General features: G+C 35.1%; 3 protein-coding genes across 3 annotated transcripts; 2 read left to right on the plus strand and 1 right to left on the minus strand.

Annotated features, from left to right (window-relative positions):
* Window positions 1-409: 409 nt before the first annotated feature.
* Window positions 410-5,905, plus strand: LOC110684313 (protein HOTHEAD-like). The gene is made up of 5 exons (XM_021860750.1): window positions 410-730; window positions 822-1,212; window positions 3,836-4,532; window positions 4,745-5,313; window positions 5,618-5,905. The coding sequence occupies exons 1-5, from the start codon at window positions 649-651 to the stop codon at window positions 5,673-5,675; spliced, it is 1,797 nt and encodes a 598-aa protein (XP_021716442.1). The 5' UTR covers window positions 410-648; the 3' UTR covers window positions 5,676-5,905.
* A 2,172-nt stretch (window positions 5,906-8,077) lies between these two features.
* Window positions 8,078-12,201, plus strand: LOC110684315 (protein HOTHEAD-like). The gene is made up of 4 exons (XM_021860752.1): window positions 8,078-8,663; window positions 10,213-10,523; window positions 10,849-11,234; window positions 11,357-12,201. Exons 1-4 carry the CDS (start codon window positions 8,185-8,187, stop codon window positions 11,978-11,980), a joined length of 1,800 nt encoding a protein of 599 aa, XP_021716444.1. The 5' UTR covers window positions 8,078-8,184; the 3' UTR covers window positions 11,981-12,201.
* A 305-nt stretch (window positions 12,202-12,506) lies between these two features.
* LOC110684314 (receptor-like serine/threonine-protein kinase ALE2) lies at window positions 12,507-18,492 on the minus strand. The gene is made up of 10 exons (XM_021860751.1): window positions 17,883-18,492; window positions 16,874-17,005; window positions 16,525-16,752; window positions 16,066-16,167; window positions 15,782-15,883; window positions 15,309-15,680; window positions 14,806-15,108; window positions 13,947-14,339; window positions 13,592-13,838; window positions 12,507-13,444 (listed from the first exon to the last, which is right to left on the minus strand). The coding sequence occupies exons 1-10, from the start codon at window positions 17,998-18,000 to the stop codon at window positions 12,766-12,768; spliced, it is 2,676 nt and encodes an 891-aa protein (XP_021716443.1). The 5' UTR covers window positions 18,001-18,492; the 3' UTR covers window positions 12,507-12,765.
* Window positions 18,493-24,483: the final 5,991 nt, after the last annotated feature.

Raw genomic sequence — 24,483 nt, forward strand, 5'->3', positions numbered from 1 at the left:
TTTTACGCCATTTTCAGTGGACTGCTTTGACCGTTAAATTAATTTCTTTATTTTGTTTTAGCGTTAGTAAAAACTATACAAAGTTGATTCATTGAAAATTTATAACAGTACATAAGAATCTGATATGATCGGTCTAATTTGATTAGTAATGTTTTTTCTTATATATAAGCAAATTAGACATGGTCAAAATTTTAAAACTTGATCTTGTGAATAAGTAATGGATAAAACTCAGGAAAAAAAGAGATAGTAATAGTTAAACTAATTTGATCTTGCACGCGTATAAGAAGATTAAAAAAAATATACTACCTCCACTAATTATAATGTGTAACAAAATGTCTGACAAAATAATACCTTTATTGTACAAGTAAGAATTACTGTAGTAATAGTAACACTTATTGACCCATAATCTGGAGTTAGGAGGATAAAGGGTTAAGAAAGTGGGCCTGAAAGTCCAAAGTGTAAGTAAGTTTGAAGGTGTATATAAGTTGAGAAGAGGCTAATGGGGGGAAGCCACAAGTCAGTTGCAGAGAAGTTTGCAGTAAGCTGCAGTCTACCTGTATTTTCTCTCTCATCCTCACTCCTAACCTCATTCAGAATATCCATTTTCCCCCTTTTATTTTTCTTTTTATTAAGTCTATTATAATCATAATGGGCTTCTCTTCTTCTCCTCATTTCTTCCTCACTTCTTTAATCTTCCTCTTCTTAACCTCTGCTTCTTCTTCTTCCCAAGGTCAACTCTCTCGATCTCTCTCTTACATTAAGGAAAATTATTATTTTTAATCATACAGTACATTATTAATTTAAGGAAATTTAATTTGCAGGTAATAGAAGAACAAACACGGAGTACAAGTACCCGTTTATTAGACGGGCGAGCACATTCTCATCAGCATCAACAACACCATCGGAAGGTGGAAAATCGAGGATTGGAGGAGAGTATGACTACATAATAGTAGGGGGTGGGACGGCAGGGTGTCCCTTGGCAGCCACCCTATCACAACATTATAATGTACTAGTATTAGAAAGAGGAGGTGTTCCCTTTAACAACTTTAATGTGAGTTATATGCAAAATTTCCACATATCGTTGGCTGACACCTCATCCACCTCGGCCTCTCAATGCTTTATTTCTACCGATGGTGTTTTTAACTCCAGGGCTAGAATTTTAGGTGGTGGCACTTGCATTAATGCTGGTTTCTACACTAGGGCTAGCTCAAGGTATGCCAATCAATCTTCTAATCAACTTTATTATATTTCTCATTTTATATCGTCATAATACTACCTCTGTTAAATGTTATGTGCAACTTTGAAATATTTTATATCTTACAAATAATACCCAAGATTGCAGATAACATTTAACGGAGGTAGTATATAGTTTAGTCTTGATTACTATCATGTCCATGTTTCATCTTGTCCTAGAGGAGTTGTCCATTTCTTATTGACATGCTATATGACATTGTGAATATAAATTGCGTGTCTAAATGAATTTCAATTAATGTTTATGTGTGTGGTTTTTTTTATATTATTATTATTATTTTTATATGGTTAACAAGTTAGAGTACTAACTACTAAGAGGGCGGCTACAGCCAGATAGAAAATGTGGCCACTAATTAATTATATTACTTTTATTTCCAACAAACCACTTAAACGTTGAATATTAAATTTGCAATAATTAGATTTTAAAGCCTATAAAAATAGTGATCAAATTGTACTAAAACACTATAATCCGTATAACACTGGATCATTTTCCTTAGAAAACACATGCCAAATATATATAATCTGATCTGCTTTTTTTTTGTTTTTTTTTCTTTGTATAACCAACCTCGCATTATATGTATTCACCCAAATAGTTACTGGTAAAATAAGAAAGGGTAAATAAATTTGGATAAAAAAGGGTAAATAAATCGGTCAGTCAACAACCAATAAGTCTGCATTTTGGTTTGATGTCTTGATCGGTCAGTCAAACTTTATAAAATGTGACATAATTTATTACAACCAAGAAACTAAAACCAGGTTTCAATTAAGATTAAACAGCTAATTATGACTATTATATGTTGTTTATGTAGGATAAAGACCATGCAAGTACCATTAATTTTCCTCGTGATAATGAAAGTTGTCACTTCAATTGGTCTTCATATCACCCTATAAGAACTTCTTAATCAATGATAAATAAAGTTGTAAGCATAAAACCCTAAGCTGGTTCATGATCGTGACACTTTTTGAGGACTAATAATTTGATTAGAACTAGTATTTATTACGAACAATAACAATATGCGTTATTTCAAACCGTCATCCTAATAAGCAATTTTAATCTATACGCTGACATTACTTAGTTCTAAAATGGTTATGAAAAAAAAAAGATTAAAGTGAAAATAAAGTAATTTAATATGACATGTATAATGATTGGTTTTTCATAAATATATACTCCGTAACTCTGTACTGTATAAGAAAATAAATATAATGCGTATTCATTAACCCGAAGAGAAGGAATTGAATAGGGAAACCGACCCTTAATTACTAACCGTGCATATATGATGGGTGAATTTACTTGAACACCACCTATCAATGGACGAAACAAAAGAAACACCTTTGTATATTCATATCTCAGATTCTCAGGTACCCAAAAATAGTAATTTACAACTCATGCATATATTATAATATAGGCTAGCTTAGGTCCCCATTATTTTACTTAATTGACAACTCATGAAATTCTCACTTGCTCAGCAATTGGGTGGGCTTAGGAATCACGAGGCCAGAATTCAATGAGCTTGTACACCTTCACTCTTTATGAGATCATTTACAACTTTTATCTACCACTTTACATTAGTATAGAGGAGAAGTTTATGTTCTCTACTTTTAGTAATTTCAACGCATAGATGATGTTGAATAAATTGTTTTAAGCTATGATTTGGGAAATATGAAAAATGTACGATTTGGTTAATCAAAGTCCATTGGTTAACCTTGCTAGATTAACTAGCTTGTGGTGCACCTATGTGTTGATCTAGAGTTTTATTTAACGCCTTGTCAAACAATAATAGATTTTAAAAATGAGATATGAAGTACAACTATATAACTATTTATCTATCCTTCCCGTTTAAAAAAAAATATATTTATCCTTTCTAATGAGAACATTATTGTACTTTTTGTATCCCTGTTTAATCAAGGCCAGGGTTTCTTTACCGCCGGTTATACTTGAATATTTTAAAGAATTGACTATATATACTTGTTTTGTTACTTAGTAATTAAGTGCTTTATAAAGTTAGATGATGGTTTATCGTAAAAATAGTAAGTAAAGAGCATTTATTTCAGTCCTATTTTTTGTTTGTTGCTATTCATCCTACCACTAATACGCACCTAACATTCAACTCAACAACTACATTTCTTTCCTAATGCATGTGGCTCCTCTCCCTCCTACAACGTACTGGATAAGATCATCACCTTGATTACTTATATGCATTAATCAAAATATTGTACTATATTTAATTCGTATTGATTTTTATGTTATTAGGAATTGAAATTATAAACGTTAAAGTAGGATGCATGGCATGTAGTATATGTACTACTCACTACAGATTTTTGTGCACACATTTGATCGTTGCTGATACTTCCATGTATTTCCAAGTATTAAAAATTGTGTCAACTTAAATGAGAAAACTTTGAAATGAACAAAAAGTATAGAGTAAGGAGTACAAGATCTCTTAGTAGTATGTGCAATTCATCTGATTTTTACTTTTTACTTATCTGAGCTAATCTTAGAGCTTATTAATTACATTACAGTAAAATAAACTTCGTATTAATTACATGCATGATGATATATATATAATTACTACGTAATGTGCAGTTATGTAAAGAGGGTAGGATGGGATCCGAAGCTAGTGAATGAATCATACCCTTGGGTTGAGAAACAAATTGTCCAAAAACCTAATCTTGCACCTTGGCAAAAAGCAGTAAGGGATGCCCTCTTAGACGTTGGGGTCTCACCATTCAATGGGTTCACCTTTGATCATAAATATGGAACTAAGGTTGGTGGCACGATTTTCGAGGAGAGCGGCCGGCGCCACACCGCAGCTGAGCTCTTGGCTTCCGCCAACCCCCAAAACATCGACGTCCTCATCCATGCAACCGTCCAAAAACTCACGTTTGACACTAGAGGAAAAAGGCCAAAGGCGGTAGGGGTGATCTTCAAAGATGAAAATGGGAAACAACATGAAGCATTCATATCAAAAAGGAGTGGAAGTGAAATATTTGTGACAAGTGGGGCAATTGGAAGTCCACAATTACTTCTTTTAAGTGGTATAGGACCAAAAGAAGATCTCAAAAAATTGGAAATTCCACTAGTTCATCACAATAAGTTTGTAGGAGAAGGCATGCAAGATAACCCAATGAACACAATTTTCGTTCCGGTCAAGAATCATGTTAAGCAGTCATTAATTCAAACAGTTGGGATCACCAAGAAGGGAGTCTACATTGAAGCTAGCAGCGGGTTTGGTCAAGGGAGGGATAGCATCCAGTGCCACCATGGTCTTGCCTCTGCCGAGGTTAGTTTCTGTTTTGTCACCACCTTCTGTTAGAGATATGAGATATCGGAAAATATACGTGTTTATCATGCTAAATTGTTCAATAAGTTTTAATATGCATTATTTAACCTTAACCTAAAGCATCAATTGGGATTAATCTTTGATGTAATAAAGCATTGGGTTACTTGTGTTTTGGTCTAAGCAAAACGTACAACTTTTGGATGAATGAACAGATTGGTCAACTCTCCACAATTCCTCCAAAGCAAAGGACAAAAGAAGCAATAGAAGCCTACAAAGACACGAAGAAAGACTTACCCTTCGAAGCATTCAAAGGTGGGTTCATCCTAGAGAAGATAGCCGTGCCTAAGTCCAAGGGACAGCTTAAGCTCATAGACACCAACGTCGAAAACAACCCGGCTGTCACCTTCAATTACTTCAGCCACCCCCGGGACTTAGAGAGCTGTGTGGAGGGCATTCGAATAATCGAAAGCTTAGTGAAATCTTCAGACTTCATTAGCAACACAGGGTTTGACGTAGAAAGCACAGAAAAGTTGCTTAACATGAGTGTTAAGGCCAATATTAACCTAATCCCAAAGCAAACCAATGACACTAACTCCTTAGAGCAGTTTTGCAAGGATACTGTCATCACCATTTGGCATTACCATGGAGGGTGCCACGTTGGCAGGGTGGTGGACCCCAATTACCGGGTTCTCGGTGTTGATAGGCTACGAGTTGTTGACGGGTCCACCTTTACAATATCCCCCGGAACCAATCCTCAAGCCACTGTCATGATGTTAGGAAGGTATGTAACTAATTTAAAATGTATGATTTTATAATTAATTAGTCTTTTAATTTCTTAGGACTTGTTTGACATTATTTTTTGTTTTTAGTTTTCTGTTTTTCCGAAAACCAAAAACCAAAAACTAGAATAAAGTGTTTTCACTTTTCTGTTGTCAGTTTCAAAATTATCATGATTTTAACAAGTTTAAATATTTTTTGATTCATTGTGGGACATTTATCATATACTTTTAAAAAGCAAAAAACAGAAAATCACAGCAATGCCAAACGAACCCTTAATTAACTAATTTGTGGTTGCTATTGTGTAGGTATGTGGGAGTGAAGATCCTAAGGGAAAGACTTGGAAAAGAAGCGAATGTTGTATAGGAAGTCAAGTGTAGTCGTTGGATTGTTGTGTTTTGTCGGAGTTGTGGACGTTCGTACAAGTAGATTTATACTTCGTAGTTGTGTGATTTTGTTACTACAGTAGTATATTGTAATTCTTGGAAACTATTTTTAATTTTTTGGGGGTAATTATATTCTTGGCAAGCATTTTAAACGTGTACGTATAAATCTAGGCTTGCAGATAAGTAATTAGGTAATTATATTATTTATCAGTCGTGGTGTGTTCATAGCAATCATATTATGGTTAGGATGAAACTACTACTATATAGTATTATTATACTCCATATATATATATATATGTTCTAGTAAATTCGAAGTGGCTCCTATCTTTGCTTTGTCAAAGTAGACATTATCTCTACTTTCATTCCTCTGTTCTTATTAGAACATCATTGTATGCAGGCATTATTGTAATTGCTAGGTTTTATTATTAAAATTGTAAGGGGATCGGATGTTGTATGAACCTATTTCACATGTCGTACATTGATTAGAATCAAGTGGGAGCTTAGTGGTACACTTCTAATTGTCTCGCCTCCATGCAAAATTTGTTTATATCCTTAGTTAAATTCTGACTTTCAATCAATGTACGTACATTTAAGTAAACAGGGATACAAAGCTCTCAAATTTGATGTAAGCATGGATTCCTCTTATCAATATCCAAGTATCCAACTATGTCATTCACTACTTTACCTCCAAATAAAAAAAAAATTGTAAATATAATGTATCAAAGAATACTTAGGCCCCGTTTGGTTTAATGTAAAACATTTTCAATGGAAAATTAGTTTTCATGAAAAATATATTTTCAAAGAAAAACACAATTGCATACTAGTTTTCCTTTGTTTGGTTGCATACAAGAAAAGTCCAAGAAAATAAAAAATAAGAGTGGAAATGTAAGGATGAATGAGAGGAGAGTAAAAAAAAGGAGGTAAGGAGAAGAGAGGAAAATGTGGCTTCCCTTGTTTTGGAAAGGAAAATGTTTTCCATCATTAAGGATGAAATTTTCCATCCTTGGAAAATTGTTTTCCACCTCTTAACAAACCAACAAAGGAAAATGGGAAAAAATGAAAAATTCATTTTCCATAAAAACGTTTTACATCAAACCAAACAGGGCCTTAGTAGATGCTAATGTAACACGAAACATAACTAAAAAATGACTTAGACTTAACAATAATGCAATGTATTCTAACCCAAAGGATACTAGAAAAAAGTGGAGTAGGATTGTGCTCGACTCTCACTCATGTCTCCTCGTAAGTGGGTTAGTTGATCTATACGAATTAGATTGATTGGTTGGTGACTCCAAATTCTTCATCTTAGTCACAAAGTTTGTTCACCTCTTCCTTAATTATAGTCTTTTATAAATATACATATATTTGGTGTTACCATTTTTATTTACTTTAACGTATTTTTCTCTTTCTTTTTTAGCTTTTAGTTGATTTGTCATTATTAAATTGGTTGATTCTTATGTTCTTACCATCCTTGCTAGTAGGTTAGACCGTTAGATGATGTCTTGATGATATCATATAATATTCGTTTTATACTTGTGAAAAAATATATATATATTGAGTGAATTTCATATTCCTACTTGCATTTTAGTTTTTGATTCACATAAATTGTCAGTTTGTCAAATTTGGGGAAATATTCTTAGGCTTATTTTGTATGTTTGTGTTATATCTAATTGGAAAATGAAAACAAATATTAAGAAATATTATTAGCAATGAATCCAATGAATATATGGAGTATGAATAATACACTAATGGAGTAATATATGTACAAGAAATTAGCGAGTTATTCACCTATATCGTTTGGCCATTCGAGCAGCTGACAATATACTTTTTACGCCACAAATAATGTGATTATCTCTTGATACAATCCTTATCAGTAATCCTTTCACACAATCTTTTTCAAGGTGGGAATTAATAATCTCAATTAAGTATAATTATAATCAACAAATGGCAAAGGACGTTTTGACTTGGAGGTATCACATCTATATTACATTCTCTCAACACACAACAACCTTCAATATTAGCTTTATAGATAGATCACTTGATTAGTGGTCACGTGCCAAAGATACTTGTTCTCTCATAAAATCAACAAAGTTACTAATTGTTGCACCAAATCTAGTACATTATTAACACTAATTAAACCTTAGCTAGCTTTTTAATTTCTTCCTCTAGGGTTGGCAGGGAAGGAACATATGAGAAAACTTCTCTTACAAGTTACTAATAAATTCAAAAAAAAGTTATTGGGCATAGTAGGTAATATTATGAATTAATTAAATAATGTTAATCTAAAAATCTAATTGAAAGATATACATGCATCATGCATGCATCAGTCAATTTGAATGTGTGTATATAAATTGTGAATCGGACAAATGAGAAAGAGCCACATTTTACCTAGCTAACTTGTCATAATACTTTCTTTGTTTAGACATCTATCAAAATCATTATTATCTAATTTGCTAATTATCCCTCTCATTATATTTTTGCTTTAAGTCATGGCCTTATTATTATTATTATTATTCAAACCCTTGTTTCTCCTATGCCTTTTACTATCGATTAACTCATGGAAATCAATCGCAGAGAACGACCCAAAGTACATGTACTACCCTTTCATCGAAGAGGCGAGCGCATTTGCTACACCAACAACACCGTATGGAGGCTCATTCTCATCGTCTCCATACGGTGGGAAATCGAGTTATGATTACATCATAGTAGGGGGTGGGACGGCGGGGTGTCCCTTGGCGGTCACCTTGTCACAACACTATAATGTGCTACTATTGGAAAGAGGAGGGGTGCCCTTTGACAAGTTTAATGTGAGCTTTATGGAGAACTTTCACATATCATTGGCAGATACTTCGCCGAGCTCGGCCACCCAACAGTTTACGTCTACGGACGGAGTTATGAATGCAAGGGCTAGAGTCCTTGGTGGTGGAACTTGCATCAATGCTGGCTACTACTCTAGAGCTAGCCCAAGGTTTGCTTCTTTTCATTATTCATCGAATTATTATTTTATTTTGTAGCAATATAATTTGAGCAATACCTAGTCAATTCCCCAGATAAACAAATTTTGTTTATCTGGGGGTATAATTGTCTTTTTAAGTACTAGTGGAGGGATATATGTGTCTTTTTATGTATTAGTTGAGGGGTACATGTGTAATTTTTTAACCAAACAGTAAAAGCAAAAAGCAAACAGTAATTAAACAGCTTACCAAAAGTTCTGAATAAATGACCCTGCCTTTTCAATGTATTTACAAAAATGTCATCAGATTAACAAAAATTCGTTTATTTGACACATTAACTTATATTTTCCCATATAATTTTGCATTAACAAAGACTTAAATCCCGCCCCTTAATTAACAGCCTAACTAGTTACATACTACTTTTTGGGATCAAAATATCAAATCCTACTAGGATCTTTGGGTGAGGATTTTCTTATTCCCTTTTAATTTAACGAGCCTGGCCTATAAAATAAAGTTAGAATTTGATTAATATATGTGAGATTAGGCGGTTTAGTAGAGTCAATTCTTATTCTTATTACTGTCAAAACGGTTTGACAGTTCGGTTTCGGTTCGGTTTGAAATCGGGTCGGTTTGAAATCGGTTTAAATGTCTTACGGGTCGGTTTCAGTTCGGTTTAAATAATTATCGGTTCGATTCGGTTTCAGTTTATTCTTGAACGGTTTAAATTCGGTTCGGGTAGTAAACGGTTCGGTGCAAACGGGTTGGGCTTGTTAACGGTTCGGTGTAAACGGTTTTTATCCCGGTTTAAATTCGGTTCGGGTTGTAAACGGTTTGGGTTGTAAACGGTCCGGGTAGTAAACGGTTCGGTGCTGACGGGTTGCGGTTTGTTAATGGTTTTTCTCCCGGTTAGAAACGGTTCGGTTCTTTTTTAGTTCAGTTTTATTTTAGTTCGATTTATAACTGGTTTGGTTTGTTAACGAGTTCGGTTCTTCTAAGATTTAACATTATTTGGATCAGTTTTATTTTAGGTTTACTAAATTACGGTTCGGGTCTGTTTTTTATTTAAAAAAATCGGATTTTTATCGAGTCGTTCAAAATACTCCTAGTAGGAAGTGGTTTGTAAACGGTTCGAATTATAAGTGATTCGGTTCATAAACGGTTTGGTTTATAAGCGGTTTGGTTTATAATCAGTTCGGTTTATAAATGGTTCGGTGCAAACGGGTTGCAGTTTGTTAACGGTTCGGTGTAAACGGTTTTTATGCCAGTTTAAACGGTTTCGGGTTAGAAACGGTTTGGTTTAGATTTGGTTCGGTTCTTAAACGGTTTAACGTTTACTCGGATCGGTTCGGTTTCGGTTTTACTAACATGCGGTTCGGGTCGGTTTTCGGTTTCATAAAATCGGTTTTTAATCGGTTCGGTTCTCATTCGGATCGGTTGAAACGGTTCAGTTTCACCAGTTCGGTTCGGTTTTTGACAGTGCTACTTATTCTACTTTGTACTGTGTATATTTTTTTACTGAAATGATACTTGTACGTTAGATTGAACGTTCCTTATAACATGTAGCTTTGTGAAGAAGGCGGGGTGGGATCCGGAGCTAGTAAATGAAGCATACACTTGGGTTGAGAACCAAATTGTTCATGCGCCAAAGCTTGCGCCTTGGCAGGCTGCAGTGAAGGATGCTCTTCTAGAGGTTGGGGTGTCACCTTTTAATGGATTCACCTTCGAACACAAGTATGGAACCAAGATTAGTGGCTCCATTTTCGACCAACAAGGCCGCCGTCACTCCGCTGCTGAACTCCTGGCTTCAGCTGACCCTGAAAACCTCGACCTCTACATCCATGCTACCGTCCATAAGATCAAATTTGATACTAATGGTACGTGCCTCCTACAAAACTCTGCCCTATATTATTGACATCTAATTTTGTACAGTCGTAATCAAGGTTGGATAATTAACCTTACAAATTACAAAAAGGACATCACAAATAAATTTATGGAACGGAATATAATAATATACTTTGCGTAACTATTTTCTTATGCTGAAAAGTTGACTGTTGTCGCTATTTACATTCCTTATTTATATGGTATCTGTTTTTTTAGTTGCGGAACAAAGCTAGTGAAAAATTAATTAAAGTTTTATGACTGGTTGATTAAAGTTTATCAAGTTTTATCATTAGTTTCCATATAATTGAAAAAATACAGGAGAAAAGCCGAGGGCGGTAGGGGTGATTTTCAAGGATGAAAATGGAAAGCAACATGAAGCATACCTATCAGAAAGAGAAGGAAGTGAGATAATCTTATCAAGTGGGGCAATTGGGAGCCCTCAATTGCTTCTTCTAAGTGGTATTGGACCCAAGGAAGATCTCATTAACAAGAAAATTCCTCTTGTACTTGACAACCAGTTTGTAGGAAGAGATGTGCAAGACAATCCTCTCAACACCATATTCGTCCCTTTCAAGAAGCATTTGCAACAGTCTTTGCTTCAAACTGCCGGGATAACCAAGTTCGGTGTGTACTTCGAAGCTAGCAATGGGTTCGGTCAGGCCGGTAATAGCATCAAGAGACACAATGGTCTTGTCTCTGCTGAGGTTTGTGCTCATTTTGATGTGCTTCCTATATTAGCCACTTTATACCAAGAGAGTCTCGGTTTTGTTTGAGATTCGAGCTAATGTCGAATCCATATATAAACATTTTTTTTTCACCTGGACAGATTGGACAGCTCTCAACAATTCCTCCAGAGGAGAGAACAGAAGAGGCAATCCAAGCCTACAGAGATGTGAAACAAGATTTACCCTTTGAGGCCTTCATGGGCGGGTTTATCCTAGGAAAGGTGGCGAAACCAATCTCCACAGGTGTTCTGAAGCTTAACACCACAAACATCGACGATAATCCTACAGTCACCTACAATTACTTCAGCCACCCACAGGATTTGAGCAAATGTGTTAAAAGCATACAGATGATAGAGAAGATGGTCAAATCCAAACGCCTCGCTAAATACATAAACAATGACAATTTAACCATGGAGAAGTTGCTGAACATGAGTGTTCAGGCTAATGTTAACCTCATCCCTAAGCACACCAATGACATTCAGTCCTTACAGCAGTTCTGTAAAGACACTGTGGTCACCATGTGGCATTACCATGGCGGCTGCCACATGGGCAAGGTGGTAGATCCTGACTATCGACTTCTTGGGGTTGATAGCCTTCGTGTAATCGATGGGTCCACCTTCGATGAATCCCCAGGAACCAATCCTCAAGCAACTGTCATGATGATGGGAAGGTACATGGGAGTGAAGATCCTCACGGAAAGACTCGGCGAAGGAGCTAATGTATAGAATTGTGTCAATAAGTACTAAAATTCAACTCTAGCCACACTTTGAGTGAAAGATCACCTGCAGTCCTGTATTTCTTGTTTTTTTTTTTTTTTTTTTTTCATAATTTTCCCTCATTTTATCATATAGAGATTTCTTTAGTCCTGAGTCCTCCTTTATAATATATCTCTACTTTGTATCAACTCTTTCTTTAGTTTCTAAGTATACGTACTAGCTAGTTTTTACTTGCTCTGACTTTACATGAAAAAAGAACAAAATTAAGATATGCATTTTAAAAACAGATTTCTTCTAAACACATAGTAACTAGTTTGGTATTGAAACGAAGTGCTCAATTGAGAAGCAAAGAAACATAGATCACAGTAATTCCTCATCAAAGAAAATACAACCTCACTAAAATGGACTTATTGATTTGGACACTGAAATGCTGAAGAACTTGTGTAGAAATTCATACCTCAAATCACAGCAGCCTGAGGAGCCACAGCACGCATAAGTCTCATTCTGTTGAGCTAGAACTCTATAACACCAAGGCTTTAACGGATGGTAATCAAAAGATTAATCAACAATATTTTCACACATCCTACGACAGTATGACTCCAGGGTAATAATATCCAAGCATCTGCCCTTGCTCAGAACACTGCAGAAATTACTATTTAAATCCTTTTCCGTCTTTTAAGTTCAAAGCAGGTTCTAAATACTTCAAATTGTCACTTCTAGATAACAAAACTTCTCATCTTATATGTATTGACACTTGACAGTAGCTAAATTGGTGAATAGCTTAGTATTCTTATTTACTGTGCTCCAGGCCAAAGATGTTCCTTCATGCTCCCTCTTGAAAATCGGCCAAACCTCTGCCAGAATGATTTTTTCTTCCCTGATCCCAGAGGCCCAGAACTGCAATGCATTCCTGAATATTGAAATTCACTGTCTGCAAATTCTGCTGAAACACTTGCCAAATCCACTGCCGATGATGGCAGCTTAGCATCACAACTTGAATCATACCCAAGGGGAGTATAATGAGTCCCAAGGAAAACTTGAAAGTCAGGTGGGATTTGACCACCTTTAATATCTTCACCCACTGAAACCTTTGCCTGATTGGAATCACTCCCTGGTTCTTCCTCATTTGCATCGTTGATCTCACTGCAAACAAGTTTTAAGGCCTGAACAACTTCTCCCATGAAGGGACGGCGGGATACCTCTGGCTGTACACACATAGATGCAATTGCTGCTACTTTGGAGAAACTGTCAAATGGAGCACTCGTCTTTAGGTTGGGGTCCATTACAATTTCCAATCCATCCTTGCTGGTGAGAAGTGGGAGAGCCCATCCTACTAGATTTTCTTGACCTGGTGGGTTCGAAAAGTCTACTGGCTTTCTTCCAGTTAACAGCTCCAGTAGAACTACACCATAGCTGTAAACATCGCTTTTGACAAGAAGATGCCCAGACATTGCATATTCAGGAGCCAAGTAACTGGAAAATAAAACAAGTTAGACTATTAGGAATAAAATGATTTGAGTTTGCAACAAGTTTTTATCAGAATTTTAAACTAGTCTTCCATAAGTTAAGAATGGAGAAGAATCATATCAATAAATAAAACCATTAGAGAGAGTATTATACCCAAATGTCCCAATTACATGAGTTGAGATGGGTTGGTTTCCCTCATTCAATGCATTTCTGGCTAATCCAAAGTCAGACACTTTTGGTGTGAAATCTTGTTCTAACAAGATGTTACTGGCCTTAAAGTCACGATGTATGACACAAGGGTTTGAATCTTCGTGTAGGTAGGACAAACCTCGAGCGGCCCCAAGGGCAATTTTCATGCGGGTTGCCCAATCAAGTGGAGCAACAACTTCCTTGGCAACTCCTGGGATAAACATAAATACATAATCATTTTTGACATAAATATTTATAAAAGTATCTCAACTTAACAATAAATAGAATTAGATGTCCAAAAGGAAAACTTGGCTTTTACCATGCAAGTGGTATTCAACACTTCCATTTGGAACCAGCTCATAGATGAGGCACCGAATATGATACTCTGTGCATATGCCTAGCAATTTAACAAGATTCTTATGGTGCAAACGGCTTAGCATCTCAACTTCAGATAAAAATTCATGTATTCCATGGCGTTTATCCCTCTTCAGGACTTTAACAGCCACTTGTTCTCCATCATCAAAAATGCCTCTGTACACTACCCCAAATCCACCTTCTCCAAGGATTCTCGAAGAGTCAAATCCATCAGTGGCGATTTCAATATCATGAAGACTAAAGATTTTGGCAGACCCTGTAAAGTTTAGCATCCCAGAGCCAAAAGACAATGAACTACAAAGAGATTTGGTACCTACCGCCAAAGATCTAGCAGCTCCTGTTTCATCAGATCCAAAAACTGTATAATCAGCCATTTACAAGTACAAAAACGATTTCCTACTAAATGACAAAAGGTTGAATTCAGCATATATCATAATGAATTCTGAACAAAATTCACTCAATTTTCCAAAACATATGGTATTTTTTGTTCTATTTCTAGTTAAGCACCTTAGGAGACTAAAGGTTTCTAATACATGCTAGCGCCACAATTTCTACAAGAGCAAACATACAAAGCAGAATAAATGAGAGCATATCTACGAAGGCAGGCCAAAGGATAGCACAATAAAAGGTCACGAAAAAAATATATAATAAGTTTCTATAAACCCCATCACAATTATCTTTGAAAATAAATTAAAATAGCGATATGACTATGAATAACTAATAACAGCACAAGCTGAATTGGGGAGATATATATTTAGCAAACTTCAACATATTATACAGAAATTCGTTATTATTTCTGGTACCTGATGGCTTTGTAAAGGAAGACACCTCAGTCATTAGAGCCTCTTCAGGATGAGGACCAGAACATCTATGTCTGGCTATCAATATCCATGCAATACCAGCACATGTTAAAAAAGCTGTTATTGCAGATATTATTATCACAGCTTGCATGCTTCTATCACGACCACCAGTAGTTTGTGTTCTTGGTATATCAACTCCCAGAGGCTTTGATGAACTCCCACCATTGCCCTTAAAATTAGCAGGAAAGGGATGATCATCTATAGCAGCAAGATTTGAAGAAAGAGAAGGTGGGGAAGGTGGAAGACCTGCAGAGGGAGCAAAGAATGACACAAGTGAGACATTATACAGATTTCTCTATTAATTTAAGAAAGAATTTATCTTACAATTGTTCCATTAAATATTATTACTTTATTCATCAAGGAAATTGAGCAGCTGTTAATTTGTACCATCACAACGAGAGTATAAGATAAAGAGGTAAGTAAATATCCCCAAGATGATGGCTAACCTGGATAGTGAACGTCTAGCACATCATAAGCACCAAAGAAGTTGGGATTTACATGAATTTGCTTGCGCCAAAACTTCTCATACAGTGAAAATGCAGCAGCATGTTTGAATTTTCCATCTAAAGGAACCAAGTTCACAAGAACAGTAGTTTTTTCTAGCTGCTGGCTTGCAGCATTTGCTCCCATGATGCGAACTTGACTCTGATTAAATGAAAGGCTTGATGAAATGTCTGCAGCCAGCTTAGAGACCAAAGGAAAAAATCTGTATAGAGCAATATTGAGTCGCAATCTGACTTGCATTGGCCACACACAACCACAGGAAGATCCAGATGGCGTGTACGTCATTGGTTCCACACATGTTATTGATGTACAATCTACATATTCAATGAAGATAATCAAGACTGAGATGGTAAGGTTCTACTTAGACAAGTAGAAAATCAGATATAGCAAGAAAATAGAAAAAGCAAGTGGTTACCTTGATTAGGAGGTGGAGATGGTAATACAAATGTCGAAGACGGAGGAGGAAACATCTTTACTGAAGAGCTCAAAGGAGAGATTGAGGGTGGCTTAAAAGGCCCTAGCCAATACAATGAAACAATATCAGTTATGTCGCTCTGTCAGCACATTATTGCATAATTCAGAAAATAATTGTTTGATCAACATACCGGAAAATCTATTAATTTGGCAATTGTAGTTATTGATTACTACCAAGAAAGTACAAAAGAAGGCAATTGTTAATTAACTTATACTTCTACTAACTTTGCCAATCTATTGATGACGGTGCAGGCATAGGTGACTTCTGGCTTGAGGTTGAAGAATAGGGGGACCGAGATGGAGTGATCTCGTGAGCAGGGTGCATAGCTGCCATAAGAATTCCATAAGACATAAGAATTTATTGGTAATAAACATATATTTGTACAATTCAAGCACCTATATCCAAATTCAAGCAATCAGACAAGTAGCTGATTGCATAAGCTCTGAGTTCCTACCTTTAATATTTGAATGTGCACATAAAGATTGTAAACAAACCAAGCCTAATCACCATGAGCATTTATCATAACTAATTGTACTCTTGATGGGGGAAATTATTAATTCCAATGGTCATGAATAAAGAGCTTTCACACTTGTGAAGATGCTTTGCAGAGTATTAAATAAAAATTGCAACAATGTATGCAACAAAAAAAGCCATAGCCATACAGCATAATTAATGAAACATACATTGATAACCGTGTGGAAGAGGAGAAAGCAGGTTTGATGGTCCTGCAGCTGATTTTTCATAATGGTTCTTCTCATGGTGATGATGATGACCACGATGATGCTCAGAATATGAATTTTCATGGGAAGAACCCAGGGAATTGATCTGTTCCCTTGGGACATGTCGAAAAGGAGATTCAGCAGGTGGAGGGGAGGCAAATGTAGGACTATTAGAACCATGCAGGGTAGAAACTGTGACAAGAAATAACATTATGGTTAATTCCACAAAGTGGACAGGCAATAGACTCATGACTAAATCAACACTCACAAAAGTCACAATTGTGAGTTAAAGTATATTTCTTTGAATGAATACCTTTGCTAAATGAATGACTCCTATAAGGAAAAGAATTGAACGTGCTTTTATGAGGTGCTGCAACCGGATGTCCATAACTGTCGCTGCTGAAGACAGGCGTAGCTGCTGGAGATACAACATGGTCTCTTGCATCTAAAGCCAAAATTAGTTATTTAACATTTGTTACCAGAAACACTACGCGTAAACATCGTTTTCCAAATAAACTAAAGAGCCTAGAAATGAAGAAGAGTAATTAATTCAACTCACAGTACATTATTCGCCTTCTATTATGCTACGGAATTCTATTAAGCATTAATTAACTACTGATGCACTTAAAATAATACAGCCCATACCAAACAACACATATCTGCCACAGCAAACGTGCACATGGATATGATATAAGATTCCAAGTTATTACTAAAACCTGAAGTACAGACACACTGTATTCTAAATTAATTGCAGTGGACCATATAATTAAAAAAAAGATTACACTCAATAAATCTACACTTACTTAGAATTTTTACTCATTGCCAAGCAAATTAACAATGCTTTACAGACCTCTACAGGTACTCATTACCAAATCAGTATAGTAGTACACATTTGACTGTCTATCATAGTAATGGATAATTCTACATTTCTACACAAAATTAGGAAGAACTTGAAGGAATCAGCTCAACTTGACATCATTTTCTTGCCAGAAACCTATTAAACTGATTGAATTTTCACCGACAGTTGTAGTCGAATTTTAGTGCTCAATGATTTTACACATGAATCCTAATGAAACACATGATTCTAATACACCAAGAATTACTAATCATGGATCACTCACTGACATCGATTTCAAAACTGAGACAGAAAGATTGCACATTTTGTCAATGAACAATACTGAAATTCCAACAACATAATAACAGAAGTCAGCACATTGATCCAAATCAACATAACTTCACAATTTAAGCACACAAGACATAACAATGTAGACATGAATAATCAAAATCATACTTGGAACATAAATACAGTAAAACCCCATTACCTGCAGATCCAAGAACTGGGAAAGAACACACAATAACAATTATTCTGAGCACCAACAAATTCATCATCTCCCACCTTAAAACCTTGATTAATGAACTCAATTTTCTCATCTCATGCATAAACCCAGTATTGAAACTAGTAAAATTTCAAGAAAAAGAAGTGTAACTTGAATCAAAAATCTGAAAACTAATATGGGTCATGATTATTTTCTTCCAAAGACTTAAATTTTCAAGAAAACCCCACAAATAAAAAATTTGAAGAAAAGTAATGAAAATGCTGTTTAGTGGGAGCACAAAAAATGGGTTTAGGTGGAAAGCACTAGTTAACAACTAAAATGCTTGATTTGATAATAAATCTTTGAATTTTCACCCAAAAAGATTGAAAATTTAGCAAAATTAAGTATAGTAGAAATTCAAGAGTTGATCAAAAAATCCCAAAATTTAGTAACCAGAAAGTTAAGTGACACTTAAAGAGTGATCATTGGAGAGAGAGAGGGAGGAAATCTTGACCATGAGTATTCAATAAAGGAGACGTCGGTGGGTGAGGTGATGTTTATAAATAGCTTTTGGAATGATTTTATAAAGAAATAATTTGGCACTTTTTTAAAGTTCGGACATTTATTTGGATTAAGAACTATTATAAGCTTGATTTGAGTTATGTTTTTGTCTTAATTGTGTGATCTTCTTAAGCTTAACCTGTATTTTGTGTTTAGTTGGTGAGCATTTTGTGTTTAGTTAAAAGACATGAGAATTGAGAAAAATTTGGCCTAAAAAAATTGGTAAACTTGTCATATTTTTCTTGCATAGGAGAAGACATATTACTGCAATTTTGGATTTAGAATTTTCAAAGATGTTTTGAGATTGATGAAAAGTCTATTCAAAGTGATAATAGATGAAGTAATCTTGCATATAAAGGATTTATTGGCATAAACATTGGAATAAACAAGACTAATCTTTGGAGTAATGTTTATCAATAATAGATGAAGTAATCTTGCACATAAAGGATTTATTGGCATAAACATTGGAATAAACAAGACTAATCTTTGGAGTAATGTTTATCAAAAGGTTTATAAGAATCATTTTTGACAATTACTTTAAACATAGTCTTTAGTAATTACTAATTAGTATATCCTCCAGGCTATTAACTACTCACTCAACTATATACTTATCTGGGAGCGAAGTAAGGGATTGTTCTTTTCCGTTGAAATTCAGTTCAGTTCAGTTCAACTCTTAATTTACGTCTAATGATATTGCTAATGATATAAAGCCAAATTCCATTCTTTTAAGCTCTTACAACAACAACAACAACAACAACAACAACAACAACAACAACAACAACAATAATAAATAATAAATAAATAATAATAATAAATAAATAATAATAATAATAAATAATAATAATAATAATAATAAATAATAATAATAATAATAATAATCAATAATTATAATAATAATAATAATAATAATAATCAATAATTATAATAATAATAATAATCATCAATAATTAATAATAATATGTACATTTGTATGTACACATATGTATAGTAATAAATAATCAATAAATAATCAAATATCACTAATCCGTAGTTAAAAATCACTAATTAATAAGTTCAGTTCAGTTCAGCTCAGTTCAGTTCAGTTCAGTTCAGTTCAGTTCAGTCAATCAGAACAGGCCCTAAGTTGGTAATTTTTTTTATTTTATTTTTTATTTTTTTTTACGAAACAATCTTAAGATGTATCTATAATTAAGTTCATATAGCATTTACATCACTACCTAAGTACCTATAATAACTCCCTACACCAAAAAATAAATGAAATTTAGGCCTTGTTTAGTTCACATTATTTTTACTTATTTTAATAAAATAAGTTTAGATCAGATCAAATCAAAAAAAATAAGTTCAGATCAGATCATCGTTTTATATGCATTTTTTTATCGCTAAATATCTTTAATTTCGTAATGAAAAAAATTCTAAAAATCACATATTAATAAAATACACATTATTACGAATCTAACAAAACCCCACTTGATATATTTTTTCAATATAGATTATTGTATATTTAAGGTCAAAGTTGGACAAATCTGACATTCAGATCAAATCAGACTAGACCAGACCAGACTAGATCAGATCAACAAATTATAAGGAGAACTAAACAAGACCTTAGTATACTGCTCCCTCCATTTTATATTGATAGTCTCATTTTGACTTTACACAATCTTTTACATGTACCTTTGACCATCAATATCTTTAATTATATATTAACAAAAATTATAAAGATTTGATATTACAAAACTACATATTGAGGCGAATACAACAATATATCTTATATTCATATGATTATATCAACGTATGCTTTTGGCCAAAGTTTCAAAAGGTTGACTATAAATAGTCAAAATAGGATTATCATATATGAGACGAAGGTAGAGCTGTCAAAAATTGATCCGATCCGAAATACTGACTCAAATGAGATTATTAACCGATCAATCTGAACCCGAAAAAATAGTGACCCAAACCCGACCTGACCCGACCTGAAACCAACCCTAGACCCGAGTTGATCCGGGTATGTGAGACCTGAATTTAACCCGACTTGTTACTAACCTGACCTGAATTCAACCCGACTCGTTCCTAACCCGACCCGAATTTAACACAACCTGTTACAAACCGGACCTGAAATCAACCCGATTTGTTATTGACCTGACCCAAATTCAACCCGACTTGTTATTGACCCGACCCGAATTTTACCAGACCTATTACTAACCCGACCCAAAAATTCAACCCGATCTATTACTAACCTGACTCGAAATCAACGCGACTTGTTATTGACTCAGCCTAAATTCAACCCAAATTGTTCCTGACCCGATTTCAAATCATCTTAGATGCAATTTAGCCCACCTTATTATTGTTGATCAAAGCATTTTGTCTAGGGAGACCAAGTCGGTCCAAGCCAGCTAAAGAAAAGAGCATCATCCTCAAATTTAAGAGTTAAATATAGTATATATTTGCCGTATGGTCAAAGGAGATAATTATCTTCCTAAATTATAAATTATAGTTCCCTAGTATATTGCCATATATATTATAGTCAAAGGAAATAATTAGCTTGATAAAAATGATAATTATCTATTTATAGTTAGTTGAACCCGAATATGACCCGACCTGATTGTAACCTGCAAATTATTGACTTGAACATAACCCGACTAGAGTCCGAGAATGACCCGACTTGGAAATGACTCAACCTGATTAAATTATAACCTGCAAATTATTGACTTAAATCGAACCCGACTTGAACCCGAGAATGACCCGACTTGAAAATGACCCGACTTGATTATAACCAGCAAATTATCGACTTGAACCGAACCCGACTCAAACCCGGGAATGACCCGACCTGATTCTAACCCGCAAATTATTGACTTGAACCGAACCCGACTCTAACCCAAGAATTACCCTAACCCGTTTTAACCCGTGAAAACCAGAATTAAACTCGACCTATTGTTCACCCGACCCGAATAGAACCCGACCCAAACCCGATTAGAACTATGACCCGACTCAAGCATGACCCAACCCAAACCCGACCCGCATAGGTTATGGAATTATTCCGAATTGACCCGACCCAAGTTGACCCGACACACTCTTACCAACCCAAACCCGACCCGTTTATCCAAATTGACAACTCTATCCGAAACCTCCGAAATTTCTCAAATAGCGTGGATATTAGCCTTCTATTTTGGAATTTTTTGACTTTTTTTCACTCGATAATAATAATTAACGAAATGTTTACCATGGTCACTAATACCCTCAAGGAGTTCAATTGCCTGGGTGGAACCATCCAATTTGTCTTTAAACGATCAATTTACCAGTTTACAACTTGCACCAATTTCATTAACTCAAGCTTACCACGAACATTTATGACAACATATAATGATCATATATGGATCCAAGCGGCATTATACGACCCCAAGATGTATCCCCTAAAATCTCAATCCTTTTCAACACCAGGCCCCTAAACATTCGAAATTTCTAAACAGGCCTTCAATTTTGGAATTTTTGGATTTTTTTTGCCTGGATATAAAAATTGCCGAAATGTTTACCATAGTCCCAAATACACTCAGGAAGTCCAATTTGGTGGGTGGAACCATCCAAGTTGCCTTTAAATGATCAATTTACTGGTTTACAACTTACACCGATTTCATTAATTCAAGCCTACCACGAACATTTATGACAACAAATAATGATCATATATGGTTCCAAACGACATTATATGACCCCGAGAAGTATTTCCTAGAATTTCAAGACTTTTCGACACCGGGCCCTTAAGACTCCAAAAATTCTCAAAAACCGCAGATATAACTTTTAATTTTTGAATTTTTTGACTTTTATTCGCCCAGGAATAAAAATTGCCAAAATGTATACCATGGTCTCTAATACCCTATGGGAGTTCAATTAGGTGGGTGGAGTCATCCAATTTGCCTTTAAATGGTCAATTCACCGGTTTACAACTTGCGCCGAATTTCATTAAGTCAAGCCTACCACGAACATTTATGATAACATATAATGGTCATTTATGGTTCCTAATGGCATTATATGATTTCGAGATTTATCCCCTAAAATCTTATTTCTTTTCGACACCGGCCCCGAAACCTTCAAAATTTCTAAAAAAGCATGGATATTAGTCTTTAATTTTTGAATTATTCAACTTTTTTTTTGTCCGGAAATAAAAATTGCCGAAAAGTTTACCATGGTACATAATACCCTTCCGGAGTCCAATTTTGTATGTGGAACCATCCAATTTGCCTTTAAACGACCAATTTACCAATTTACAACTTGCACCGATTTCATTAATTCAAGACTACCACGAACATTTATGACAACATATAATGATCATATATGGTTCCACACGACATTATATGACCCCGAGATGTATCCCCTAAAATCTTAAGGCTTTAATTTTCGACAACAGGCTCTGAAACCTCCAGAATTTCTCAAAAAGCGTAGATATTAGCCTTCAATTTTGGAAAATTTTTACTTTTTTTTGCCCGGAAATAAAAATTGACGAAATATTTACCATGGTCCCTAATACCCTTTAGGAGTCCCATTGGGTGGGTGGAACCATCCAATTTGCCTTTAAACGACAAATTTACCGATTTACAACTTGCACCGATTTCATTAACTCAAATCTACCACGAACATTTATTACAACATATAATAATCATATATGGTTCCAAACGGCATATATGACACCAAGATGTATTCCCGGAATTTCAAGACTTTTCGATACCGGGTCCCGAAACCTTCAAAATTTCGCAAAATGCGTGGATATTAGTCTTCAATTTGTGAATTTTTTGACTTTTTTTGCTCGAAAATAAAAATTGTCAAAATGTTTACCTTGGTCCCTAATTCCCTTTAAGAGACCAATTGGCTGGGTGGAACCATCCAATTTGCCTTTAAATGGCCAATTTATCGGTTTACAACTTGCACCGATTTCATTAACTCAAGCCTACCATGAACATTTATGACAATATATAATGATCATATATGGTTCCAAACGGCATTATATGACTCCAAGATGTATTCCTAGAATCTCAAGGCTTTTCGATACCGAGCCCTGAAACCTTCAAAAAATTTCAAAAACCGTGGATAATTAGCCTTTAATTTTGGAATTTTTAGACTTTTTTTCGCTCGGAAATAATAATTGCCGAAATGTTTACCATTGTCCCAAATACCCTGTGGAAGTCCAATTGGGTGGGTGGAACCATCCAATTTGCCTTTAAACGACCTATTTACCAGTTTATAACTTGCACCGATTTCATTAACTCAAGCCTACAACGAACATTTATGACAACAAATAATGATCGTACATGGTTCCAAACGGCATTAAATGACCATGACATGTATCCCCTACAATTTCAAGACTTTTCGACACCGGGCCCCGAATTCTCCTAAATTTCTAAAAAGCGTGAATATTAGCCTTCAATTTTGAAAATTTTGACTTTTTTTCGGTTCGGATAGAAAAATTGCCAAAATGTTTACCATGGTCCCTAATACCGTCCGGGAGTCCCATTGGTTGGGTGGAACCATCCAATTTGCCTTTAAACGACCAATTTACCGGTTTATAATTTGCACGGATTTCATTAACTCAAGCCTACCACGAACATTTATGGCAAAAAATAATGATCATATATGGTTCCAAACAGCATTATATGACCTCGAGATGTATCCCCTAAAATTTCAAGACTTTTCGACACCGGGTCCCGAAACCTCCAAAATTTCTCAAAAAGCGTGGATATTAGTCTTCAATTTAGGAATTTTTCGACTTTTTTTGCCCGGAAATAAAAATTGCCGAAATGTTTACCATGGTCTCCAATACCCTCCGAGAGTCCAATTGGGTTGGTGGAATCATCCAATTTTCCTTTAAACGGCCAATTTAATTGCCGGTTTACAACTTGCACGGATTTCATTACCACAATCCTACTACGAACATTTATGACAACATATAATGATCATATATGGTTCCAAACAGCATTATATGACCCTGAGATGTATCCCCTAAAATATTAATACTTTTCTAGACCGGGCCCCGAAACCTCCAAAATTTCTCAAAAATCGTGGA

This window comes from Chenopodium quinoa, unplaced genomic scaffold (genome assembly GCF_001683475.1).
Source record: "Chenopodium quinoa cultivar QQ74 unplaced genomic scaffold, ASM168347v1, whole genome shotgun sequence".
Taxonomy (NCBI): Eukaryota; Viridiplantae; Streptophyta; class Magnoliopsida; order Caryophyllales; family Amaranthaceae; genus Chenopodium; species Chenopodium quinoa.

Bases quoted from the DNA above. Each gene is read 5' to 3' on its own strand.
- LOC110684313 (XM_021860750.1), top strand. From the start codon at position 649: ATGGGCTTCTCTTCTTCTCCTCATTTCTTCCTCACTTCTTTAATCTTC. The intron at 731-821 runs GTCAACTCTCTC...TTTAATTTGCAG, and splicing joins TGCTTCTTCTTCTTCCCAAG to GTAATAGAAGAACAAACACG. The intron at 5,314-5,617 runs GTATGTAACTAA...GCTATTGTGTAG, and splicing joins ACTGTCATGATGTTAGGAAG to GTATGTGGGAGTGAAGATCC.
- LOC110684315 (XM_021860752.1), top strand. From the start codon at position 8,185: ATGGCCTTATTATTATTATTATTATTCAAACCCTTGTTTCTCCTATGC. The intron at 10,524-10,848 runs GTACGTGCCTCC...GAAAAAATACAG, and splicing joins GATCAAATTTGATACTAATG to GAGAAAAGCCGAGGGCGGTA. The intron at 11,235-11,356 runs GTTTGTGCTCAT...TCACCTGGACAG, and splicing joins ATGGTCTTGTCTCTGCTGAG to ATTGGACAGCTCTCAACAAT.
- LOC110684314 (XM_021860751.1), bottom strand. From the start codon at position 18,000: ATGCATGAGATGAGAAAATTGAGTTCATTAATCAAGGTTTTAAGGTGG. The intron at 16,753-16,873 runs GTATTCATTCAA...TTCTTGTCACAG, and splicing joins GAGTCATTCATTTAGCAAAG to TTTCTACCCTGCATGGTTCT. The intron at 16,168-16,524 runs GTATGTTTCATT...TTCTTATGGCAG, and splicing joins TCTTCCACACGGTTATCAAT to CTATGCACCCTGCTCACGAG.